The sequence below is a fragment of the Brassica napus genome, chromosome C1, assembly GCF_020379485.1.
Source record: "Brassica napus cultivar Da-Ae chromosome C1, Da-Ae, whole genome shotgun sequence".
Taxonomy (NCBI): Eukaryota; Viridiplantae; Streptophyta; class Magnoliopsida; order Brassicales; family Brassicaceae; genus Brassica; species Brassica napus.
The window spans coordinates 31838243-31858333 of record NC_063444.1 but is presented as its reverse complement, the minus strand read 5'-3'; the positions used below and the strand labels follow the sequence as shown (position 1 = coordinate 31858333).

The window sequence follows — 20091 nt, the reverse complement described above, 5'->3', positions numbered from 1 at the left end:
CAATAATAACTAAAGAAATTGCTAACAAGGAAAAAGAAAAGAAAATAATATTACAATAAATAAATAAAAAATTGTCACAAAGGAAAATACTACTATAATAACTAAAGAAAGATAAGCAGCACAGCGTAAATGTGAAACAACACATTAGTTATAATGCAAAAAGGAAAGAAAAAAAGACACAGTGGGTACTTCGAACTCAAGACAAGCTGGAGTTGACCAGGGGCAACTTTACCAACTGCTCTACCGAAAGGTCCGACACCTTTAATTAAGATATATAACTAAGAAACATTTATAAGTAGTCGGGGGCACGTACCTGACACCGTAGATCTGCCCCTGTTTACCGGCAAATGAAATATCTAATTTTTTTGGAAGTTAAAATATTCTTTTTTTTAATACTTTTTTCACTATCGACCAAATTATAGTAAAATAATTTATTTTAATAATTTTTTTAACTGTTATCCGTTTAGAAACTATAATATGAAATCATTGATTCGACATCACGACTATCTAAGATTCATAACATGAAAATAAACAAAACATAGTAATTTTTTATTATCACAGAAAAAAAAAAACAAAAACATCAAACATTTTAACCGAACAAACTAAATAAATATTGATTTAAAATGATAGTTATATTTTAGGAGATTAAAAACCAAAAAACAACATAAAACCGAACCGATATCCAGATTAAACAGATTAATGTCTGTTTATTAAAAAATAACGAAACTAACAATCACATTATACGCAAGGCGCAGGTTATTACCTAGTACATACAGAATAACATAATACAAAAATTTTACAAGTATATATATAAACATAATATAACGAGTAAATAGTTTTAAATAGTAATTTTTATTTATTGTAAAGTAAATATTTTAAACTTTTGAATTTTAAAATTTATTTTAATATATTTTGACTTGAGAAAAGTAAATTACAAATATTAACTAATATTATATTGTTGATTACATGGTGAATCACATTAGAGTTGATATATTTACTATTTCAGTTTTCTCCGGATTATTCAAACAATATGAAAAAATTATCAAATACGAAACAAGTTGAATGAATATATTAATGTATTTCTATTATACAATATTTAAAAACCCTTTAATCAATGTGAGACAAGTTAAAATTTAATTATTCATTTGAACTATAAATCATTAGAAATAAAAATATTACCAAAGTGGAACAAGTTAAAATGAATAATTATTTTGTCAACAAAAGAATAATCTTGAATTTTGAAAGTGTAAATCAAAACCTAGTAGCAATTTAAATGGACAAATGTTCTATAGTGTCGATTCAAATTAAACCAACTTTTGCTCAATTCCTCAAAGTTACAAAAATTTAAAATTTAATAAAAATGTCGTTTGAAATTATTTTTCTCTTTATTTATCATATACAAACTTTAAGTTTTAATTGAAACAAAAAAAACTTAACACATCTGTATATATTTTCTTTTTTGCAAAGTCCAATTTATGTAATTGATTTTGTTTAACAACACAAATAAAACTTTTAGGATTATCTATGGAAAGGTTTGTTATTCTTTGTGTTAGTATAATTCAAGTCCTAAGAAAAAGTCAAACTCTATACTAACATTGGATTATTATTATAGAGCTCTTAAATAAACCACATTATATAAGAATGAGTAAGAAAATTAAGGGTTTGAATGTAATAGAGGATACAATGCAAAATAAATGCATTTCACTATAAATCCAGATTGTACTGCATTTATCTTCCATTCACTTATTTATTTGCAGATCGAAAAACAATCATAAAATAATAAATATGCTGCATGCAGGTAATAAACAACATACATTTTTTGATCTGCAATGAAAAGGAAAATGGGAGGGGTCGACATGCAGAACACCAATAAGGTAAATGCTTTTAATTCTATTAATTTCTTATAAACAATTTCATTTTACTTATTTCATTTACTTTTAAACCAAAGACAAAAGGTTTTCCGAAATATAATTTAATATTTCTCATTTATGTGTAACAATTTATTTTAGATGAGTTTATAAATAATTATATGTAAAATAAACATTCCTTTTTGATATTATCTTCTATAAATACGCTTATAGAAAATTTATATATATATATATATATAGTTTATATATATATATATTTATTCTATTTTATAATATTATTTCAGTATGTAGTTATAGATGTTATTTTTTTGTATCCTATTAACATATATGGCCAGTAAAATTATGTATAATATTTTCAAAAAATAATTAATATTTTTATTTAAATAATTTCAATGAATTCATGGACAATGAAAAATATTAAACATTTTTTTTTGTTCTGGCATATTCTCTTTGTTCCATAAATATATATTTTTAATCATTCACACATATCAAAAAACACATTAAATCAATATAATAAATATGATATAGAAAATAATATACATTTAGTTTGTGTATTTATATTTTTTTATAATTTAGTTGCAGTCTGTTATACATGTTATTTTGCATCATAGTAAAATATATGATCAATAAAAATCATGTATTATATATTCAAAAAGTAATTAATTTTTTATATAAATTAGTTTAATAAATTTATGCATATACTTTCATATTTTATAATTCATATTTAACTGCATATAATTATAAATTTTATTTATAATTACTTAATGTCAATGAAATAATATATTTTTTCTTACATATACATTTAAGCATTTTTATATTTTTGAAATTTTAAATGAACATTTTGTTGATACAATAACATATATAAAACCTAACAAATGCCAGTTCTATAGTTGAACCAAATGGTAAGAAAAAAACTAAAAATCAAATAAAGATACAAAAAATAAGAACAAAACAAGAATACTCTTTATAATTTTAGTATGATGATTTTTCATATAATTTTAAATTTCACTATATTTATTAAAATGATGATATTTATTATTATTTTGGTCAACATGATATTTATTGCTTATATATAATAAGTTTTATTTTTATTTAGATATTTAATTTTCATGAAAAAAATCAAATATTTAATTAAATACAATAATTTATTATATTAGATTGATCTGCATTTGTTCTGCATTTGATCTGCATGATCTACATTTGTTCTGCTTGATCTACATTTCTGTTTGATCTGCATTTTTGTTTGATCTATATTTTTTGATGTGCGATTATCCATTCGAAGCCTAAATGCAAAAATTTAATACAAAATAAATTTATTTTAAATCAGTAAGAACAAAAACAAAAATATCAAAATCATCGGTCCCTGATCTCCGGTGCCGGCACCCACCCGTTTCTAATCATTTATTTATTTTCCGACCATGCTATACATTGTATATTCCATTAAATTTTTAACTCGAAAACTAACAAAAAGAAATAAGTAAACGTCAGATATGGCCCCGGCAGCAGCAGTCAAATCTGCAACAATGTGGTTACAAATCTTTATTATTATTCTCTAACACGAAATGACAGTCAAATAAAATAATCACGACATCATATTATACTATATTAATAATAATAGTAACAAAGTGATTTTAATGACATAATGGTTTCACATGCTTTATATAAGCAAAGATCTGTGTGTGTGGTGGACCTAACCCTTTACGCTGTCCCGAGAAAGACACTCTCTTCTCTTTCTCTTTTCTTTCACAAGCTCTCTCATTCTCTACTCTGTCTTTTTTTGTTCTCTCTCAATCATAACAATCTTTTTTTTTTGAGGAAGAGATGGGAAACTGTCAGGCGGTTGATGCGGCGGCGTTAGTTCTACAACATCCCGACGGAAAAATCGATAGATATTACGGTCCTGTCTCAGTCGCCGAAATCATGCGTATGCATCCTGGTCACTACGTTTCTCTTATTATTCCTTTGCCGGAGGCAGACATTCCGGCAAAGACGACGGCGAAGGAAGAAGATGGTAAGAGTCAGAAAAGGGTGGTGAAGTTCACGCGCGTGAAACTTCTCCGACCAACAGAGAATCTCGTACTCGGTCATGCTTACCGTCTCATCACTTCACAAGGTTTGATTTTTTTTCTTTGTATATTTAAAAATCTTTGACTGGTTTTTTTTTTGTGTTTCTTCTGATGGTCTTTTTCTTTATCAACTTAACTCAGAGGTTATGAAAGTTATAAGAGCGAAGAAGTATGCGAAGACAAAGAAGCATCAGAATGAAACGACGACTAGAGAGAAGAAAAAGCCATCGCTCGAGAAGAAGGTTGATGGAGTATCCGACAAGCATCAGAATCTGGTACGGAATCTTTCCTACGAGTATAAGAAATGGGTTTAGCTAAAGGATTAAGCTTTACTTGAAAGTAATTAAATATATATATTTTTAAAAAAATAATTAAATATCGGTTTAGTTAACAAATCAAGCTTCATCACTCTTTTTCTGGACTTGAACACAGTAGATTAGTGTTTTTTTGTTCTGTTAATTAATGGTTTTTTTTCGTTTTGATAGGAAACAAATGATGAGAAGCAACGTGCAGTGTTAACGAGCTCAGGTTCGTCGAAATCAAAAACATGGAGGCCATCATTGCAGAGCATCTCTGAAGCTAAGAGTTGATGTTTATTTTAGTATTTACTTAAGGAACAAAAACAAAATCTCTGTGTGAAAGAAAAAAAAATCTCTGTGTGAGATCATCAGAAGATGGAATCTTCAAGACAAAGAGATATAAATTCTTCTCTTTTACGTTCTTTTCTGATTTTCTTATAGAGATTAAAAACTGAGTCCCTTTTTATTTTGTCTCGCCAATGTATATAAGCTCTCAAGATGGGATCGATTGAAAAAGGAATTGTAAAACAGATGATTTGTTGGTGTTTAGAAAAAAAAGACAGATTTATTTTACAATAATTATGTTTTTTCTCTTGTATGTCTATACAAGTTCTTGGAATAAAACTGTAGCAAGAGTATAATATTCAAAAACATTAATGTTAAATGTGTCCAAAAACATTTGATTTGGATGTCTGTGAAGCACAAATGGTTGTAAGAATTGCATTGAGTTGGAAATGATCTTAGTAGGTAAAACATCTTTTCAAACATTTATGCGATACCTGTTAAAGAAAATTAAATAACAAAATTCATCTTGGATTATTATCTTTTTTTTTAACACAAATTTTCTTATTTTCTTACCAGGGGAGGTATGCTACACGTAGAATTTGATAGATCGATTTTTATAAAAAAAATATTTTTTATAAAAAAATTTTTACGGTAAATTGAGTGTGAGTATGATTATATAGTCTACACAAAATTTCAGTTATATATCTACAAATGATCGAATTCTTAGTAAGATTGTTGTTTTAATCACGAATTATAAGTTTTTATAATGTTTTAGGTTTTATAACACTATAAAATACATAAATTAATCGGATTGGATCAAAAGAAAATGAAATAGAGTTTTCTAATACTATTGTATTTTTTCTGAAAGTTTAATAGTGGAGAATGAAGTTTTTATTTAGAGGAACTCAGGGTCAAAGTTATTATAGTTTTTTTGGAGAATGTTAGTAATTGATATTATTAACAATTGTTGTTATTTTTTGGGTTTTCTTTGTTTCTTTTATGTGATTTTTTGTTATATTTGCTTATATATTATGTAACTTGCGCGGGATGAAACTTAATTTGAATTTTAACAATAAATTCATATTTTTTTCAAATTACAGTAGAACTCCATAAATTAATATTCAATAAGTTAGTAAGTAAGATAAATTAATATATTTTACCAGTTTCGAGTTGGACCATTATAAAATATGACACAAATCGATAAAATAATATTATACATAATTTTTTTAAAAAATATGTAAATATACTATGGTTCCAATATAAACATATATTGATAATTAATATATATAAATTTAATAAAAATATAAAATATGTTGTATAGTTTATTTTTATGCAGACTGAAGTCTAACTTTAATTTTTCTACATTTTCTACATATATGGATGTTATTTTGTCGTTTTACACCTAAAATTTCATTTACATTTACGGTAAAAATAAGAATAACATAAAACTTGTATATGTATAATTTAATCAATACATATACCGTAAATCAAGCATTCTTCTTGATTTTACATTAAAACATACTTCAAAATATAAATCTAATTAAAAAATATTTTATGTAAATTAATAACTCTACAAATAAATAAATTATCAAAGTTCCAACATTTCTAATTTATAAAGTTTTGGTGTAATAATGAATAAATCTTGTAATATTTTTTTTATCACAATGTAACATAGTATTTTATTAATTTAATTTGCAGGCATTTTAGCCTAGTATTTTGTTAACATATTTTTATCACAATGTAACATAGTTTTTTTATCTCTTATTTTTATGTGAAATATTTTTATGTAGAATATAATGTGACATATTTTATTTCTTATTTTTCTCACAATGTAACATATTTTTTTAAGCACAGTTTTCGTGTTGTGCTTAACATAGTATTTTATTAACATAGTATTTTTTTTATCACAATGTAACATAGTATTTTATTACAATGTAACATAGTATTAGTTTAGTTCAGCCTATTTTTTGTACAACAAAACCTAGTGATCTCTTAAAAGGTATTAACTTATAGTTGTAACTTAGCAGGGGAGCAGGGGCGCAGCATACAAAAGGAGATGGAACATGTTGCAGTTTATACGTACGTATATATACAGAGTTACTCACCTGTAATGTTTAAACGATCATCTCATATAATTCATAATATATATGTTATAGCAGACGACCAACAAACCCATTCAAAATTATAAAATTAACAGCTGTTGAAGTATGGTGACTAAACCGCCTATGATTACTAAGTTTTTTTTGGCTCTTTGCTATCATCTTATTACAGGATTCTTCAGAATTTAAGTTTTCAGTTAATCAAATCCAACTACAAAGGTCACAACCATTCATACAAATGAGGTAAAATACTTTTATAACAATCAACCTTGTGATTAGATATATATAAGATGGCAATTTACTTGCGAATAATAAAATCCAGGCTTCTATTGATTCACTTAGAAACATAAAACTTAATGCCAAAAATCCGGCTACCAACTAAAAAAAACACAATCTCAACTTCAAATATCACCAGCAACTGAATGCGGTTTGAAGTCAGAAACAAATTAAAACCACCCATTTGCAAAGCTAGGAGAGGAAGACAATATAGTTGTGATGGTTTGTTTATGTAATGAAAAAGAATAGGTAATCGCTTAATATATAGCTATATGGTGGGATCAATGAAAGGAATAATATATATTCAACATTTATTTTTTTTATTTTTTTTATATTCAACATTTATTGCATAATATATTACGTATAAAGTTGAAATTTGCGATACCATAACTATAGAAAGTCGCAATTTATTCATTCTACAACTATAGAAAGTCCCAATGTGCTCATGTTATAACTATAGAAAGTCGTAAAACAGCGTTTTAGTACACTATATACTTGCGCAAAAAAAAATTAGATATATTTTTGGTTCTTGCCGAAAACCTTCATAACGTTACATAATTAGCGCTATTTTGCATTATATTCTTTCCAAATTTATTCTTACTGCATAAATTAACTTCCAAAAATCGCTCTTTGCAAAAGTATTTTGGCTTCAGGAACACACAAAATATATCCCCTATTAATCGTATTATTCTAATGCAAAAATATAATAAATATCTCAAAACTATGTAAACCAGAGGAAACCAAGTAATCTTGTCTGACCAAATCGACCCAAAATAAACGAAGTAGACAAAATCAAAATCAAATTATGTTGTCTAACTAAATGGAACCCAAATAAACATGAACTCTGATTTGAGATATTCCATACATGGCTGGACACTACAAAATGTCATCAACACTTGTAGCCTTTTGCAAGTTTGAACTTGGGATTGAATTTTGTCATCACTTTTGAGTCTATTACCTATATTGTAGGTCTATATGCCTGAAACATTTGGAGGGATGACTGTGGATTATTGTCCATGTTTATGTCTCCAACCGTTGACTGAGGCATATTATAAATCTTGTGGGTTATACTTTGTTTTATTAAGATTATTAATCTAGGTCAATAATGAGTCTTCTTTTGTTTTATCTGGCAGAGCCAAAACAATGTAAGCAATCAATCATTTCGGTTTTACATGAGAAGAAGATTCAGTATTATCTTACGCTTACTTTTCTTTTGATTAGTTGCCGATCTTGGTTTCGTACACCGGTCTGTAAATTTACATTTAAATGAACCGGTTGGAAAACCGTGAGATAATAAATTAGGGTGGTCGTATATTTTATATACAATGGCATACTTTGTAATATCTCTAGTAAATGATGGATTTTTAAGTAGGGGGTGTGAGAATGGCCGTGGAGCTGACACCTCAACAACTTAAAAATGTTTCTTAAATAATATATAGGGGATTAATTTTACTAATAAGTTTATTAATAATTTAAAACTGCGGACTAAGGTAAATCCAAGTGTTATAAATGCACTAATATGTTGTCGGTAGTAGCCAAACAGTGAAGTTATAATAACTTCTAAAATGGGTTAAGCGTCCCGAACAGATCCATAAAAGATCGTAACTGAAGCTTGAAATCAGGTAGTGTTCACCAAAGGAGACAGAGAAACAGCGCATGATGCTCCTGCCTGACCCACCGACGGCATCTGTCACATCCCGGTTCTTCCAAACCGGAATAGTCTTGTTTTTCTTGATTATTAACTTGATTTAGACCAAAGCCCATTAGCTTTTATCCTTCTTTTCTGGCCCGTGTAGTAAACCCTAAGGTTTCCTCTTCTTTTCCTATAAAAAGGAGTCTCCTCCTTCTCTTCTCTCCCATTAGAAATCAGAGCGAAGCCTTGCAGAGTTCCAGAGAGATCTGAAAACCCTAGCCGTCAAGGTTTCTCTTTTCTTCTCTCTCGTTCTCTCTCGCCTGCGTCTCTCTCTCTCTCTCTCTCTCCTTGGTTTTTGCCATTTGCTGAAGGTTGGAGCCAAGCCGTTGGAGATCCCCGATGAACCGATCCAATTCTATGTCCAGATCTCTCCTTGTCTTCTTTCTAGATCTGGTCGCTGGTGAGGTAAGGAACCCTAGTTCTCGTTTCCTCCATCTCTTTGTTCTCTTTTATCTTGGATCTCTCATCCCGGATTCTTTGGTGGTAGCACCAATCCTTTTTGTTGTAGATCTGGTTCGTGGAAAGCCATAAGCTTCAGATCTGGTTCTACTCTCTTTTCCATTCTCAGATCTAAGGCCAATGTGAGGGCTTGTTGCAATCTCTATCTCCTTCTATCATTATCTCATCATGGTAGAAGTGTCTAGGTTGATCATTCATCCATACTTGTTACTTTCTATAGATCTATTAATACAAATAAATATTCATATGATATATATATATATATATATATATATATATATATCTTGATGCTTGATGTGTGAAAGACATAGATCTATTGCTAAGGTTGTTAAAATATGGTTGGATGATGTTTGAGGATTGAATGTGATGATTGTATTGATTGGGGTTATTGTATATGAGGTTGATATTTATATATTTGGGAGATGTATTGAGTTAGGGAAAGGCTTAAGGCCTATGTGTGCCGGTGTAACGTGGTGGAATGACATATATGTATGTCTCGGGCGTTACATCGTTTCTTGTTGGGTCATGTGGCAATCATTTGAGTTGGCATGATTCATCGCCGAAGCGGGCATGCGGCGTGCCTGTAAATGAAGTAACGTAGAAGCGTGATGTCGTGGAGACAACGTGGAACGTATGAACATGGTGGCGGATCAAGCGAGAACCAATGTCGGTAACTTGATTGCGTGAAGGCGTGAGACAGCGTGATGTCGTGGAGACAACGCAGCATGAAAGTTCTCGCGCGACAACATGAGGAACGCGGGTACCGATTTAGGTGGCGTGGTCTCATTGTTGGCACCGCCGGGGTTTATCCTCGTTTCTTGTTGATTGCTTTCGATTTACTGAATGTTAAAGTTAGATGCTTATGCGATGTTGTGTGATGATTGTTGGTGATTGATTTCGGGGCTCCTGGAGCTTCCCTCACTGAGCTTTTGTCGAAATGCTCACCCTTTCTTCTTCCCTTTTCATTTCAAGTTCGGCTCATATTGGTGGGTTTTTGTCAAAGACGTCATGGGATCCTAAAGACACATTGTTTCGGCCTTGTGGCTGGAGACAAGTGTCATGATATCGCCGACCATTTCAGCTATGCTGGGTCGGGGTGTCACAAGTGGTATCAGAGCCCATGAAAGACTCTCTAGTCCTAACCTAGAGGGTCTGTCTCGACTCAAACCAATATGAATTGAACAAGTTCCCAATCTCTTACTTAATGGTTGAGTTTTCCCCTTGCTCTGTTTGGAATTCGAGGCGAATTCCCAGTTAAGTGGGGTAGAGTTGTCACATCCCGGTTCTCCCAAACCGGAATGGTTTTGTTTTTCTTGATTATTAACTTGATTTAGACCAAAGCCCATTAGCTTTTATCCTTCTTTTCTGGCCCATGTAGTAAACCCTAAGGTTTCCTCTTCTTTTCCTATAAAAAGGAGTCTCCTCCTTCTCTTCTCTCCCATTAGAAATCAGAGCGAAGCCTTGCAGAGTTCCAGAGAGATCTGAAAACCCTAGCCGTCAAGGTTTCTCTTTTCTTCTCTCTCGTTCTCTCTCGCCTGCGTCTCTCTCTCTCTCTCTCCTTGGTGTTCGCCATTTGCTGAAGGTTGGAGCCAAGCCGTTGGAGATCCCCGATGAACCGATCCAATTCTATGTCCAGATCTCTCCTTGTCTTCTTTCTAGATCTGGTCGCTGGTGAGGTAAGGAACCCTAGTTCTCGTTTCCTCCATCTCTTTGTTCTCTTTTATCTTGGATCTCTCATCCCGGATTCTTTGGTGGTAGCACCAATCCTTTTTGCTGTAGATCTGGTTCGTGGAAGGCCATAAGCTTCAGATCTGGTTCTACTCTCTTTTCCATTCTCAGATCTAAGGCCAAGGTGAGGGCTTGTTGCAATCTCTATCTCCTTCTATCCTTATCTCATCATGGTAGAAGTGTCTAGGTTGATCATTCATCCCTACTTGTTACTTTCTATAGATCTATTAATACAAATAAATATTCATATGATATATATATATATATATCTTGATGCTTGATGTGTGAAAGACATAGATCTATTGCTAAGGTTGTTAAAATATGGTTGGATGATGTTTGAGGATTGAATGTGATGATTGTATTGATTGGGGTTATTGTATATGAGGTTGATATTTATATATTTGGGAGATGTATTGAGTTAGGGAAAGGCTTAAGGCCTATGTGTGCCGGTGTAACGTGGTGGAATGACATATATGTATGTCTCGGGCGTTACATCGTTTCTTGTTGGGTCATGTGGCAATCATTTGAGTTGGCATGATTCATCGCCGAAGCGGGCATGCGGCATGCCTGTAAATGAAGTAACGTAGAAGCGTGATATCGTGGAGACAACGTGGAACGTATGAACATGGTGGCGGATCAAGCGAGAACCAATGTTGGTAACTTGATTGCGTTAAGGCGTGAGACAGCGTGATGTCGTGGAGACAACGCAACATGAAAGTTCTCGCGCGACAACATGTGGAACGCGGGTACCGATTTAGGTGGCTTGGTCTCATTGTTGGCACCGCCGGGGTTTATCCTCGTTTCTTGTTGATTGCTTTCGATTTACTGAATGTTTAAGTTAGATGCTTATGCGATGTTGTGTGATGATTGTTGGTGATTGATTTCGGGGCTCATGGAGCTTCCCTCACTGAGCTTTTGTCGAAATGCTCACCCCTCCTTCTTCCCTTTTCATTTCAAGTTCGGCTCATATTGGTGGGTTTTTGTCAAAGACGTCCTGGGATCCTAAAGACACATTGTTTCGGCCTTGTGGCTGGAGACAAGTGTCATGATATCGCCGACCATTTCAGCTATGCTGGGTCGGGTGTCACAAGTGGTATCAGAGGCCATGAAAGACTCTCTAGTCCTAACCTAGAGGGTCAGTCTCGACTCAAACCAATATGAATTGAAAAAGTTCCCAATCTCTTACTTAATGGTTGAGTTTTCCCCTTGGTCCGTTTGGAATTCGGGGCGAATTCCCAGTTAAGTGGGGTAGAGTTGTCACATTCCGGTTCTCCCAAACCGGAATGGTTTTGTTTTTCTTGATTATTAACTTGATTTAGACCAAAGCCCATTAGCTTTTATCCTTCTTTTCTGGCCCGTGTAGTAAACCCTAAGGTTTCCTCTTCTTTTCCTATAAAAAGGAGTTTCCTCCTTCTCTTCTCTCCCATTAGAAATCAGAGCGAAGCCTTGCAGAGTTCCAGAGAGATATGAAAACCCTAGCCGTCAAGATTTCTCTTTTCTTCTCTCTTGTTCTCTCTCGCCTGCGTCTCTCTCTCTCTCTCTCTCCTTGGTGTTCGCCATTTGCTGAAGGTTGGAGCCAAGCCGTTGGAGATCCCCGATGAACCGATCCAATTCTATGTCCAGATCTCTCCTTGTCTTCTTTCTAGATCTGGTCGCTGGTGAGGTAAGGAACCCTAGTTCTCGTTTCCTCCATCTCTTTGTTCTCTTTTATCTTGGATCTCTCATCCCGGATTCTTTGGTGGTAGCACCAATCCTTTTTGTTGTAGATCTGGTTCGTGGAAAGCCATAAGCTTCAGATCTGGTTCTACTCTCTTTTCCATTCTCAGATCTAAGGCCAAGGTGAGGGCTTGTTGCAATCTCTATCTCCTTCTATCATTATCTCATCATGGTAGAAGTGTCTAGGTTGATCATTCATCCCTACTTGTTACTTTCTATAGATCTATTAATACAAATAAATATTCATATGATATATATATATATATATATATATATATATATATATCTTGATGCTTAATGTGTGAAAGACATAGATCTATTGCTAAGGTTGTTAAAATATGGTTGGATGATGTTTGAGGATTGAATGTGATGATTGTATTGATTGGGGTTATTGTATATGAGGTTGATATTTATATATTTGGGAGATGTATTGAGTTAGGGAAAGGCTTAAGGCCTATGTGTGCCGGTGTAACGTGGTGGAATGACATATATGTATGTCTCGGGCGTTACATCGTTTCTTGTTGGGTCATGTGGCAATCATTTGAGTTGGCATGATTCATCGTCGAAGCGGGCATGCGGCGTGCCTGTAAATGAAGTAACGTAGAAGCGTGATATCGTGGAGACAACGTGGAACGTATGAACATGGTGGCGGATCAAGCGAGAAACAATGTCGGTAACTTGATTGCGTGAAGGCGTGAGACAGCGTGATGTCGTGGAGACAACGCAACATGAAAGTTCTCGCGCGACAACATGAGGAACGCGAGTACCGATTTAGGTGGCTTGGTCTCATTGTTGGCACCGCCGGGGTTTATCCTCGTTTCTTGTTGATTGCTTTCGATTTACTGAATGTTAAAGTTAGATGCTTATGCGATGTTGTGTGATGATTGTTGGTGATTGATTTCGGGGCTCCTGGAGCTTCCCTCACTGAGCTTTTGTCGAAATGCTCACCCCTCCTTCTTCCCTTTTCATTTCAAGTTCGGCTCATATTGGTGGGTTTTTGTCAAAAACGTCCTGGGATCCTAAAGACACATTGTTTCGGCCTTGTGGCTGGAGACAAGTGTCATGATATCGCCGACCATTTCAGCTATGCTGGGTCGGGGTGTCACAGCATCGGGGACGGATCCCGGCGAGAGGAGGAGCATAGGAGGTTTGAGATTTAAAAAACTTTCCCAAAAAGTTAAAACCAGTTAGGAATAAGTAATACAGGGGGTTGAAACCGGTTGAATGATAACTGCTTAGAAAAATATGTTTGGAAAGATTGTAGAAAGAAAGGAATCTAAAAATAATCCGGTTACTTTTTATCTTAATCTTTAATTTTTTCGTACTAATGTTACAAAAATGGCTGGAAAACATTCTATAAAAGAAAATTCAACGAAACAGATAAACTACGAACACATAAATAAATACTACAAAATATTTTTTTGTGATTTGGATATTTTATTTAAAATTTTGAATAAATATATAAATGATAAACTAATATAAAATTTACAAAAATAAATCTGAAGAAAAACAAAAAAAAAATTGACATCAAACAATCATTCCATGGAAAACAATATTTTTTGACAGAAAAACAATATTTCTTAAAAAATAAAAATATTATAAAAACATATGAAACCAAAATCTTACATAGGAAAATTTTCTGAATCCATAGCACAAGAACGATCTAAATTTAAAAAAAAAAACTACTTAATAAATGAAACTTCAATATTTTATTTTAGATTTATTTTTTTCTCCAAAAATGAAATCAAAATAGTAACCCAGTAAGAACAAAATTTCAATGTTAACCACAAATATTACTGTTAAACTGACCAATCTAAATTAAACCGAGATAAACTCCTATAGCCCCAACTCATTTTGGCCAATATATTTTGTGGTAGAATCGTCTGCCTGGAGCCAATCTCTGTTATGTGTCTCTTTGTCTCTATGTTCAGAGAGAAAAGGCCGCGTGAACAGTAACAATTTCATGCTTCAAACTCGGTCATCAACCAAACCTTATACTTAGCGACAATAAATTATCTAACCAAACACTCCTAAGAAACCTTTCACCTCCAAAAAGTATCTTTTCTCCTCAGGCGACAGATCTCGACGATTCAAAGTCCTGCCATAGGCCATCACCGTCAAATTGGAAAAGAAGGATGATACAATTGCAAATCTTAATCCTCCTGCGACAATTAACACTAAGTTCTACTTTGGGAACCTGCCTTACAGTGCAACTCTCGCTCAGATCATCCAAGATTTCGCCAACCCTGAGAGCTTCTCGAGGTTCCTTACAACAGAGACACATGACAAAGTCGTGGATTCGCTTTTGTAACAATGAGCAATGTCGAAGATTGCAGTATCATTATCTAACACCTCGATGGAACTATAAGTGAGAGTTAAAAGGTTTGAAGCCTTGAAAAAAAAAAATGTAATGTTTCTGTTTGAATTGTTGTATGTATCCTTTTCAGGAGTATCTTGGTTGGACTTTGAAGGTGAACTATGCAGACAAACCAAAACCTGACAAAGAACCTCTGTATCCAGAAACATAGTACAAGCTGTTTGTTCGAGGAGAGCCACTTCCGAGTCATCAGCTGATGCGTTTAGAGAGTGTGGAAATTGGTTAGTGCTAGAGTTTTATTATATGACAGAGATACAGGGAAATCACAGGGTTGTGGCTTTTATATGGAAACCACGCTTGAATCACTTGATGGATTTGAGCTGGAGAGTCGGGTAAACTTGGCTCAAGGAAAGATACAACAACAACATTATGGAACCATTTTGAGCTTTTTACATTAGAATTACATGTTTAGGAGCTAAAAAACTCAATAATACTACCTCTTGCTAACTATGTACTGAGAGCATGTTCATTAGTTAAACCCTTAAGTGTCCCTTGATGATTTTTTAACTATTAAAATTAAGATAATGGATTTTGTTAAGAGACACTTAATTATAGTGGTTTATTGGTGGTCTCTTAATTAAAGTACTTAACAATTAAAAAAGATTAATTTTTTTTTAAACATAAACTTTTAAACAAAAATTTAATTTATTTATTAAATAAAACAAAGTCAAACATAACATTTTAAACAAAGATTTTGAAATAGAAACATGAAAACATGAGAACAAATAGTAGGAAAATAAACGATAATAATTTGAAAGAAACATAGAAGCTCAGTTGTTGTCTTGATCACGTCCAAATTTACGCCATATATGTTCAACCAAATCACCTTTCAGTTGTTGATGTGTTTGTCTATCACGAATTCTTGTTCGAACACCCATCTGATTGGCGATATTTGTTGGGATATCTGTGGAATAGTTGAGATCGACGTGTGAACTTCTGCTGCCTTCTCCTTGTTGGAAATCCGAAACATCATATTGAGAGTATTCATCTCTTTCGTTTTCTACTATCATATTATGAAGTATGATACATGCTCTCATAATCTTTCCAATCTTGACTTTATCCCAAGAAAGGGCAGGATTTTTGACAATGGCAAATCGAGCTTGCAAAACTCCGAAAGCACGCTCGACATCTTTTCGGACAGCTTCTTGACGTTGCGCAAATAAAACTGCTTTCGGCCCTTGGGGAATTGGAATAGATTGGATAAAAGTTGCCCATTTTGGATAAATACCATCGGTGAGATAGTACGCCAAATGGTACTCTGTTCCGTTGACCGAGAAATTCACTTGCGGGGCTCGACCATATATTATGTCATCAAAAACAGGTGAGCGATCAAGAACATTAATATCATTTAAGGTACCTGGAGGTCCAAAAAACGCATGCCAAATCCAGAGATCATATGATGCAACCGCCTCTAAAACGATGGTGGGTTTTCCCGAACCACGAGAATATTGGCCTTTCCAAGCGGTGGGACAATTCTTCCACTCCCAATGCATACAATCGATGCTTCCTACCATCCCAGGAAATCCACGAAGCTCTCCAATATGAAGTAGACGTTGAAGATCAGCCGGTGTTGGTCTTCGTAGGTACTCATCGCCGAACAAATCTATTATTGCTTCCACAAAATTTTCCACACATAACCGAGCAGTGGTTGTACCGAGCCGGAGGTATTCGTCGACCGCATCAAGCGCAGAACCATATGCCAACACCCGAATAGCTGTTGTACATTTTTGAAGTGCAGAGAGACCAAGTCTTCCGGTAACGTCTTGCTTTTGACGAAAGAATTGAACTTCATTGGAGAGGCGATCTACAATACGAATGAACAATGGCTTCTTCATTCTAAATCGTCGTCTGAATAGATTTTCAGGATATGTGGGAGTGTCACTGAAATAGTCGTTCCATAACCGGAGATGGCCTTCTTCACGGTTTCGTTCGATAAAAACTCGTTTTTTTCTTGTCCTTCTTTCATCTGCTTGATCACTTTGAGCATTTAACAGATTATGATATGTTTGATCAAAATATTGATCAAAATATTGATCGAAAGCTTCATCAATTGACTCGTCGAATGGGTTTTGAGAAGAAGAGGCCATGAAATGATTATATATGTATTTGGTTTTGTGAAAGAAACGATTGTGTTGGGTTGGGTTTAGAGAGAGATAAAATATTGGGTTTACAAGCTTGGGTTGGGTTGGGTTTAGAGAGAGATAAAAGATTGGGTTTACAAGAGATGGAAGCTTGGGTTACAAGATTGGGTTGTGTTGGGTTTAGAGGAGAAGGACGATAGGTTTACTAGAAGAGATGGAAGGTTGAATGAAGCGGGATGAGATTGTTGGTTAAAACCCTTGAATGAGAATGTTGAGAATGAGAGTTTGCATACTGCAATTTATAAGTGTTCTTTACACAGTCGTGACCTCTACAGACATCAAAACCGTGAAACAAAAATACAAACTCTTGTGACCTCTACAGACCTCTACAGACCTTTACAGACATCTCAGTTTACTTTACAAACAAGAAGACAAACTCTGTCTCTCACCCGTGACCTCTGTCTCCCACCCGTGACCTCTGTCTTCTACGCTGTCATCTCACATGGTCTCACCCGTGACCTGCAAGATGAAAAAGAACATTAAAACCATGCCAAGATCAAAGCGCGTCAAGATCAAACGATAACAAGATCAAAGTGCAACAACATTTTAAATTTTAAAACCATAACAAGATCAAGCGCAGTTAACCGAATGAGAACACATAACAACAACATTTAACTTAAACTTTAAATCCATTACAAGATCAAACCATAACAAGAACATAACAACAACATTTTACTTAAGACAACATCAACATCAAGAGCATTCAGACACAACCAGATACTAATAAAAAGAGAACAACAGATGAAACATCAAGAACACAGAGCCATGGAACTTAAGACAACATCAACTCATCAACCAGCTTCTTCTTCAGGGCTTCTTCGTACTCGACAAGGGGATCTTTTTTGGCTATCAGACTTTCCAGTAGGCTCATCTTAGACATGCGGTCCTTCACGGCGAGATCCTGTTGTTTTAATGACAACATGCTGTGAAACTCCTTCATCGCATTCTCCTCAGCCACAGTCTTCTTGCCACTAGCCTTGGCGGCTTTAACACCCGCTGGACGCTTCATTTCAGTTGCTTGGGAGCTTGAAGAACCAGCACCATCCTCAGCCTTTCTTTTTTTGCAGCTTCCTTCGGTTTTAGCAGACGCTTGCTCACACCACTTTTGGTCGTTCCTCAGCTCTTTCCAGGCATGTTCAAGGAGGAATTTCTGCTTGTGGTTAGTGTAGAATATCTGATGTGCTTGTTTCAGCACATCATTCTCATTTTGCCCGCTCGTCTTCTCCCTGCTTGCAGCTGCGTAGGCTCCAGCGAACTTGCACACGAGATCATTGATCCGGTGCCAACGTTGCTTGCAATGCCTAGATTCTCTCTGGTCACATCCACCATCTTGACGACTTGCCGCAAAGTAAGCCGCTACTCTTGTCCAGAAAGCGTCTGACCTTTGTTCATTGCTCACAACTGGATCTTTACTTGTGTTAAGCCATGAGCTAATGAGCACAATGTCATCCTTAGGCGTCCACTTCCGCCGTTCTCTACGCTGTGTACCAGTCTCTCCACCATCTTCGGTTCCAAGATTGCCTACAGACGGATATTGTGATGAAGACAGTGAAACAATGTCGTCATTGTTGCCAAAGAAGATGCTTTGTTGACTATTTAATAGCTCAACAAATTTAGAGGATTGCGAGAATGGATAAGAATCCATTTCGGAAGCAACCTCAAGGAAGACAGAAAGAAATTATCAGAGATGAGAAAGAGAGAAGAGAAGAAAGAGGACAAGGTAAGGTTTTTACGTATTCAAGATAGAGGAGAAGACAATTTTTTTATAGAGAGAACAGATGCTGGAATCGCATTGATCACATCCAACCAAACCGAGAAGACGTTTATCCAACCCATTCATCACACAAGACTTTTCATATCACACAAGGTTGTATTTATTACCCAAGACAACCAAAATCTCATTTCTATCTAACCACCTAAACCTCTATTTATTACCTAACCAAACGCTAACCCACCATTCAATTCATTTCAAACGAGGATAACCACCAACATCAAACACAACATTAATCACAAACCACCAGAAAGATCATATCTATGCTATGCTTTATCCAATTCCACAGAGTAAAGGTTTTACCTGTATGAGGAATCGCGGGGGTTTTGTCCGACGAACCTGGATCATGCTTCTTCTTCTTCTATCCATCTCATTCTCCTCAGACATCTCAAGACAAAAACACAGAAAAAAACAACACAAATCAAAGGATTCAACTTCTTAAATACCGATGACGAAACACAATGAAAGACAAGCATAATTGAAATATTCAAACTTGATTCTACTTCTTCAGATTAACGATGAAGGAACACAATCAAAGACATGCATCATGCTTCTTATTATCGATCAAGAAACGCAATGAAAGACAAGCTTAATTGAATTATTCAAACATGATTCTACTTCTTAAGATACAGTATCAAGGAACACAATCAAAGACATGCATCATGCTTCTTTACCTTCCGATTCGCCGGCGAAGCAACAATAATTGTTTTCCTTCATCTCGGACAGCCACCATGACAGAGAGATCTCGCCGTTTTTCTACCCCGACGAGAGCAACAGATAGACATGACACCGTCTTCCAGCGTCGACATGACCCACCCACACATACACCGTCTCGTTGAGAAGATCCACCGGAAAGGAGAAAAATCGCCATATCGCCGGAGAGGAAAAGAGAACACGAAAGAATGAAAGAGAAGAAGGAGAGAGAGGAAACGCAAGCGACACCGATTGTTTCCAATTGCGATGCGACGCGTGGCGACCAAGGGACGTTCCTTCTGTATGTTATTTAAGCTACGCCTTTTGTATTAATCCCATTTAATATTTTTTTTTAAACCTAATTTCCCTAAGCTACGGTGTTAAGATACACTAATGAACATGCTCTGAGGCTGCTCAGAAGTTTTATCCCGTCAGTACCAATAATACTACCTCTACTGAACCAAACAGATCTGTACTTCTCAAGGATCCAACCAAACAGTTCATTACACTCTAAGCTAGAAAACAGTCTCGTAATTTTTTTGTAAGAACTCAAACGCACCAAACCAATGGTCAATTGCGCAACTTAGAACTCAAAATGCCCTATATCTACAATTCTTTCT

General features: G+C 34.6%; 3 protein-coding genes and 1 pseudogene across 3 annotated transcripts; 2 read left to right on the top strand and 2 right to left on the bottom strand.

The window, feature by feature from the left end:
- The first annotated feature begins 3509 nt into the window (after positions 1-3509).
- Positions 3510-4831, top strand: LOC111211603. The gene is made up of 3 exons (XM_022712810.2): positions 3510-3981; positions 4076-4209; positions 4420-4831. The coding sequence occupies exons 1-3, from the start codon at positions 3690-3692 to the stop codon at positions 4522-4524; spliced, it is 531 nt and encodes a 176-aa protein (XP_022568531.1). The 5' UTR covers positions 3510-3689; the 3' UTR covers positions 4525-4831.
- Positions 4832-13196: 8365 nt separating this feature from the next.
- Positions 13197-15367, top strand: LOC106392707 (annotated as a pseudogene).
- Positions 15368-15585: 218 nt separating this feature from the next.
- On the bottom strand, positions 15586-19314 carry LOC125580901 (putative nuclease HARBI1). Its single transcript, XM_048746162.1, has 2 exons — positions 19082-19314; positions 15586-17466 (listed from the first exon to the last, which is right to left on the bottom strand). The coding sequence occupies exon 2, from the start codon at positions 16951-16953 to the stop codon at positions 15637-15639; it is 1317 nt and encodes a 438-aa protein (XP_048602119.1). The 5' UTR covers positions 16954-17466; positions 19082-19314; the 3' UTR covers positions 15586-15636.
- LOC111210775 (glutathione S-transferase T2-like) lies at positions 17780-18652 on the bottom strand. Its single transcript, XM_022711372.2, has one exon. It carries the CDS (start codon positions 18650-18652, stop codon positions 17780-17782), a length of 873 nt encoding a protein of 290 aa, XP_022567093.2.
- Positions 19315-20091: the final 777 nt, after the last annotated feature.

What these genes read in the sequence shown, in the direction of transcription:
- LOC111210775 (XM_022711372.2), bottom strand. Translation starts at nt 18,652, where the DNA reads ATGGATTCTTATCCATTCTCGCAATCCTCTAAATTTGTTGAGCTATTA.
- LOC125580901 (XM_048746162.1), bottom strand. Translation starts at nt 16,953, where the DNA reads ATGGCCTCTTCTTCTCAAAACCCATTCGACGAGTCAATTGATGAAGCT.
- LOC111211603 (XM_022712810.2), top strand. Translation starts at nt 3,690, where the DNA reads ATGGGAAACTGTCAGGCGGTTGATGCGGCGGCGTTAGTTCTACAACAT. An exon ending in CCGTCTCATCACTTCACAAG is followed by an intron (nt 3,982 to 4,075) that starts GTTTGATTTTTT and finishes AACTTAACTCAG; the next exon opens with AGGTTATGAAAGTTATAAGA. An exon ending in CCGACAAGCATCAGAATCTG is followed by an intron (nt 4,210 to 4,419) that starts GTACGGAATCTT and finishes TCGTTTTGATAG; the next exon opens with GAAACAAATGATGAGAAGCA.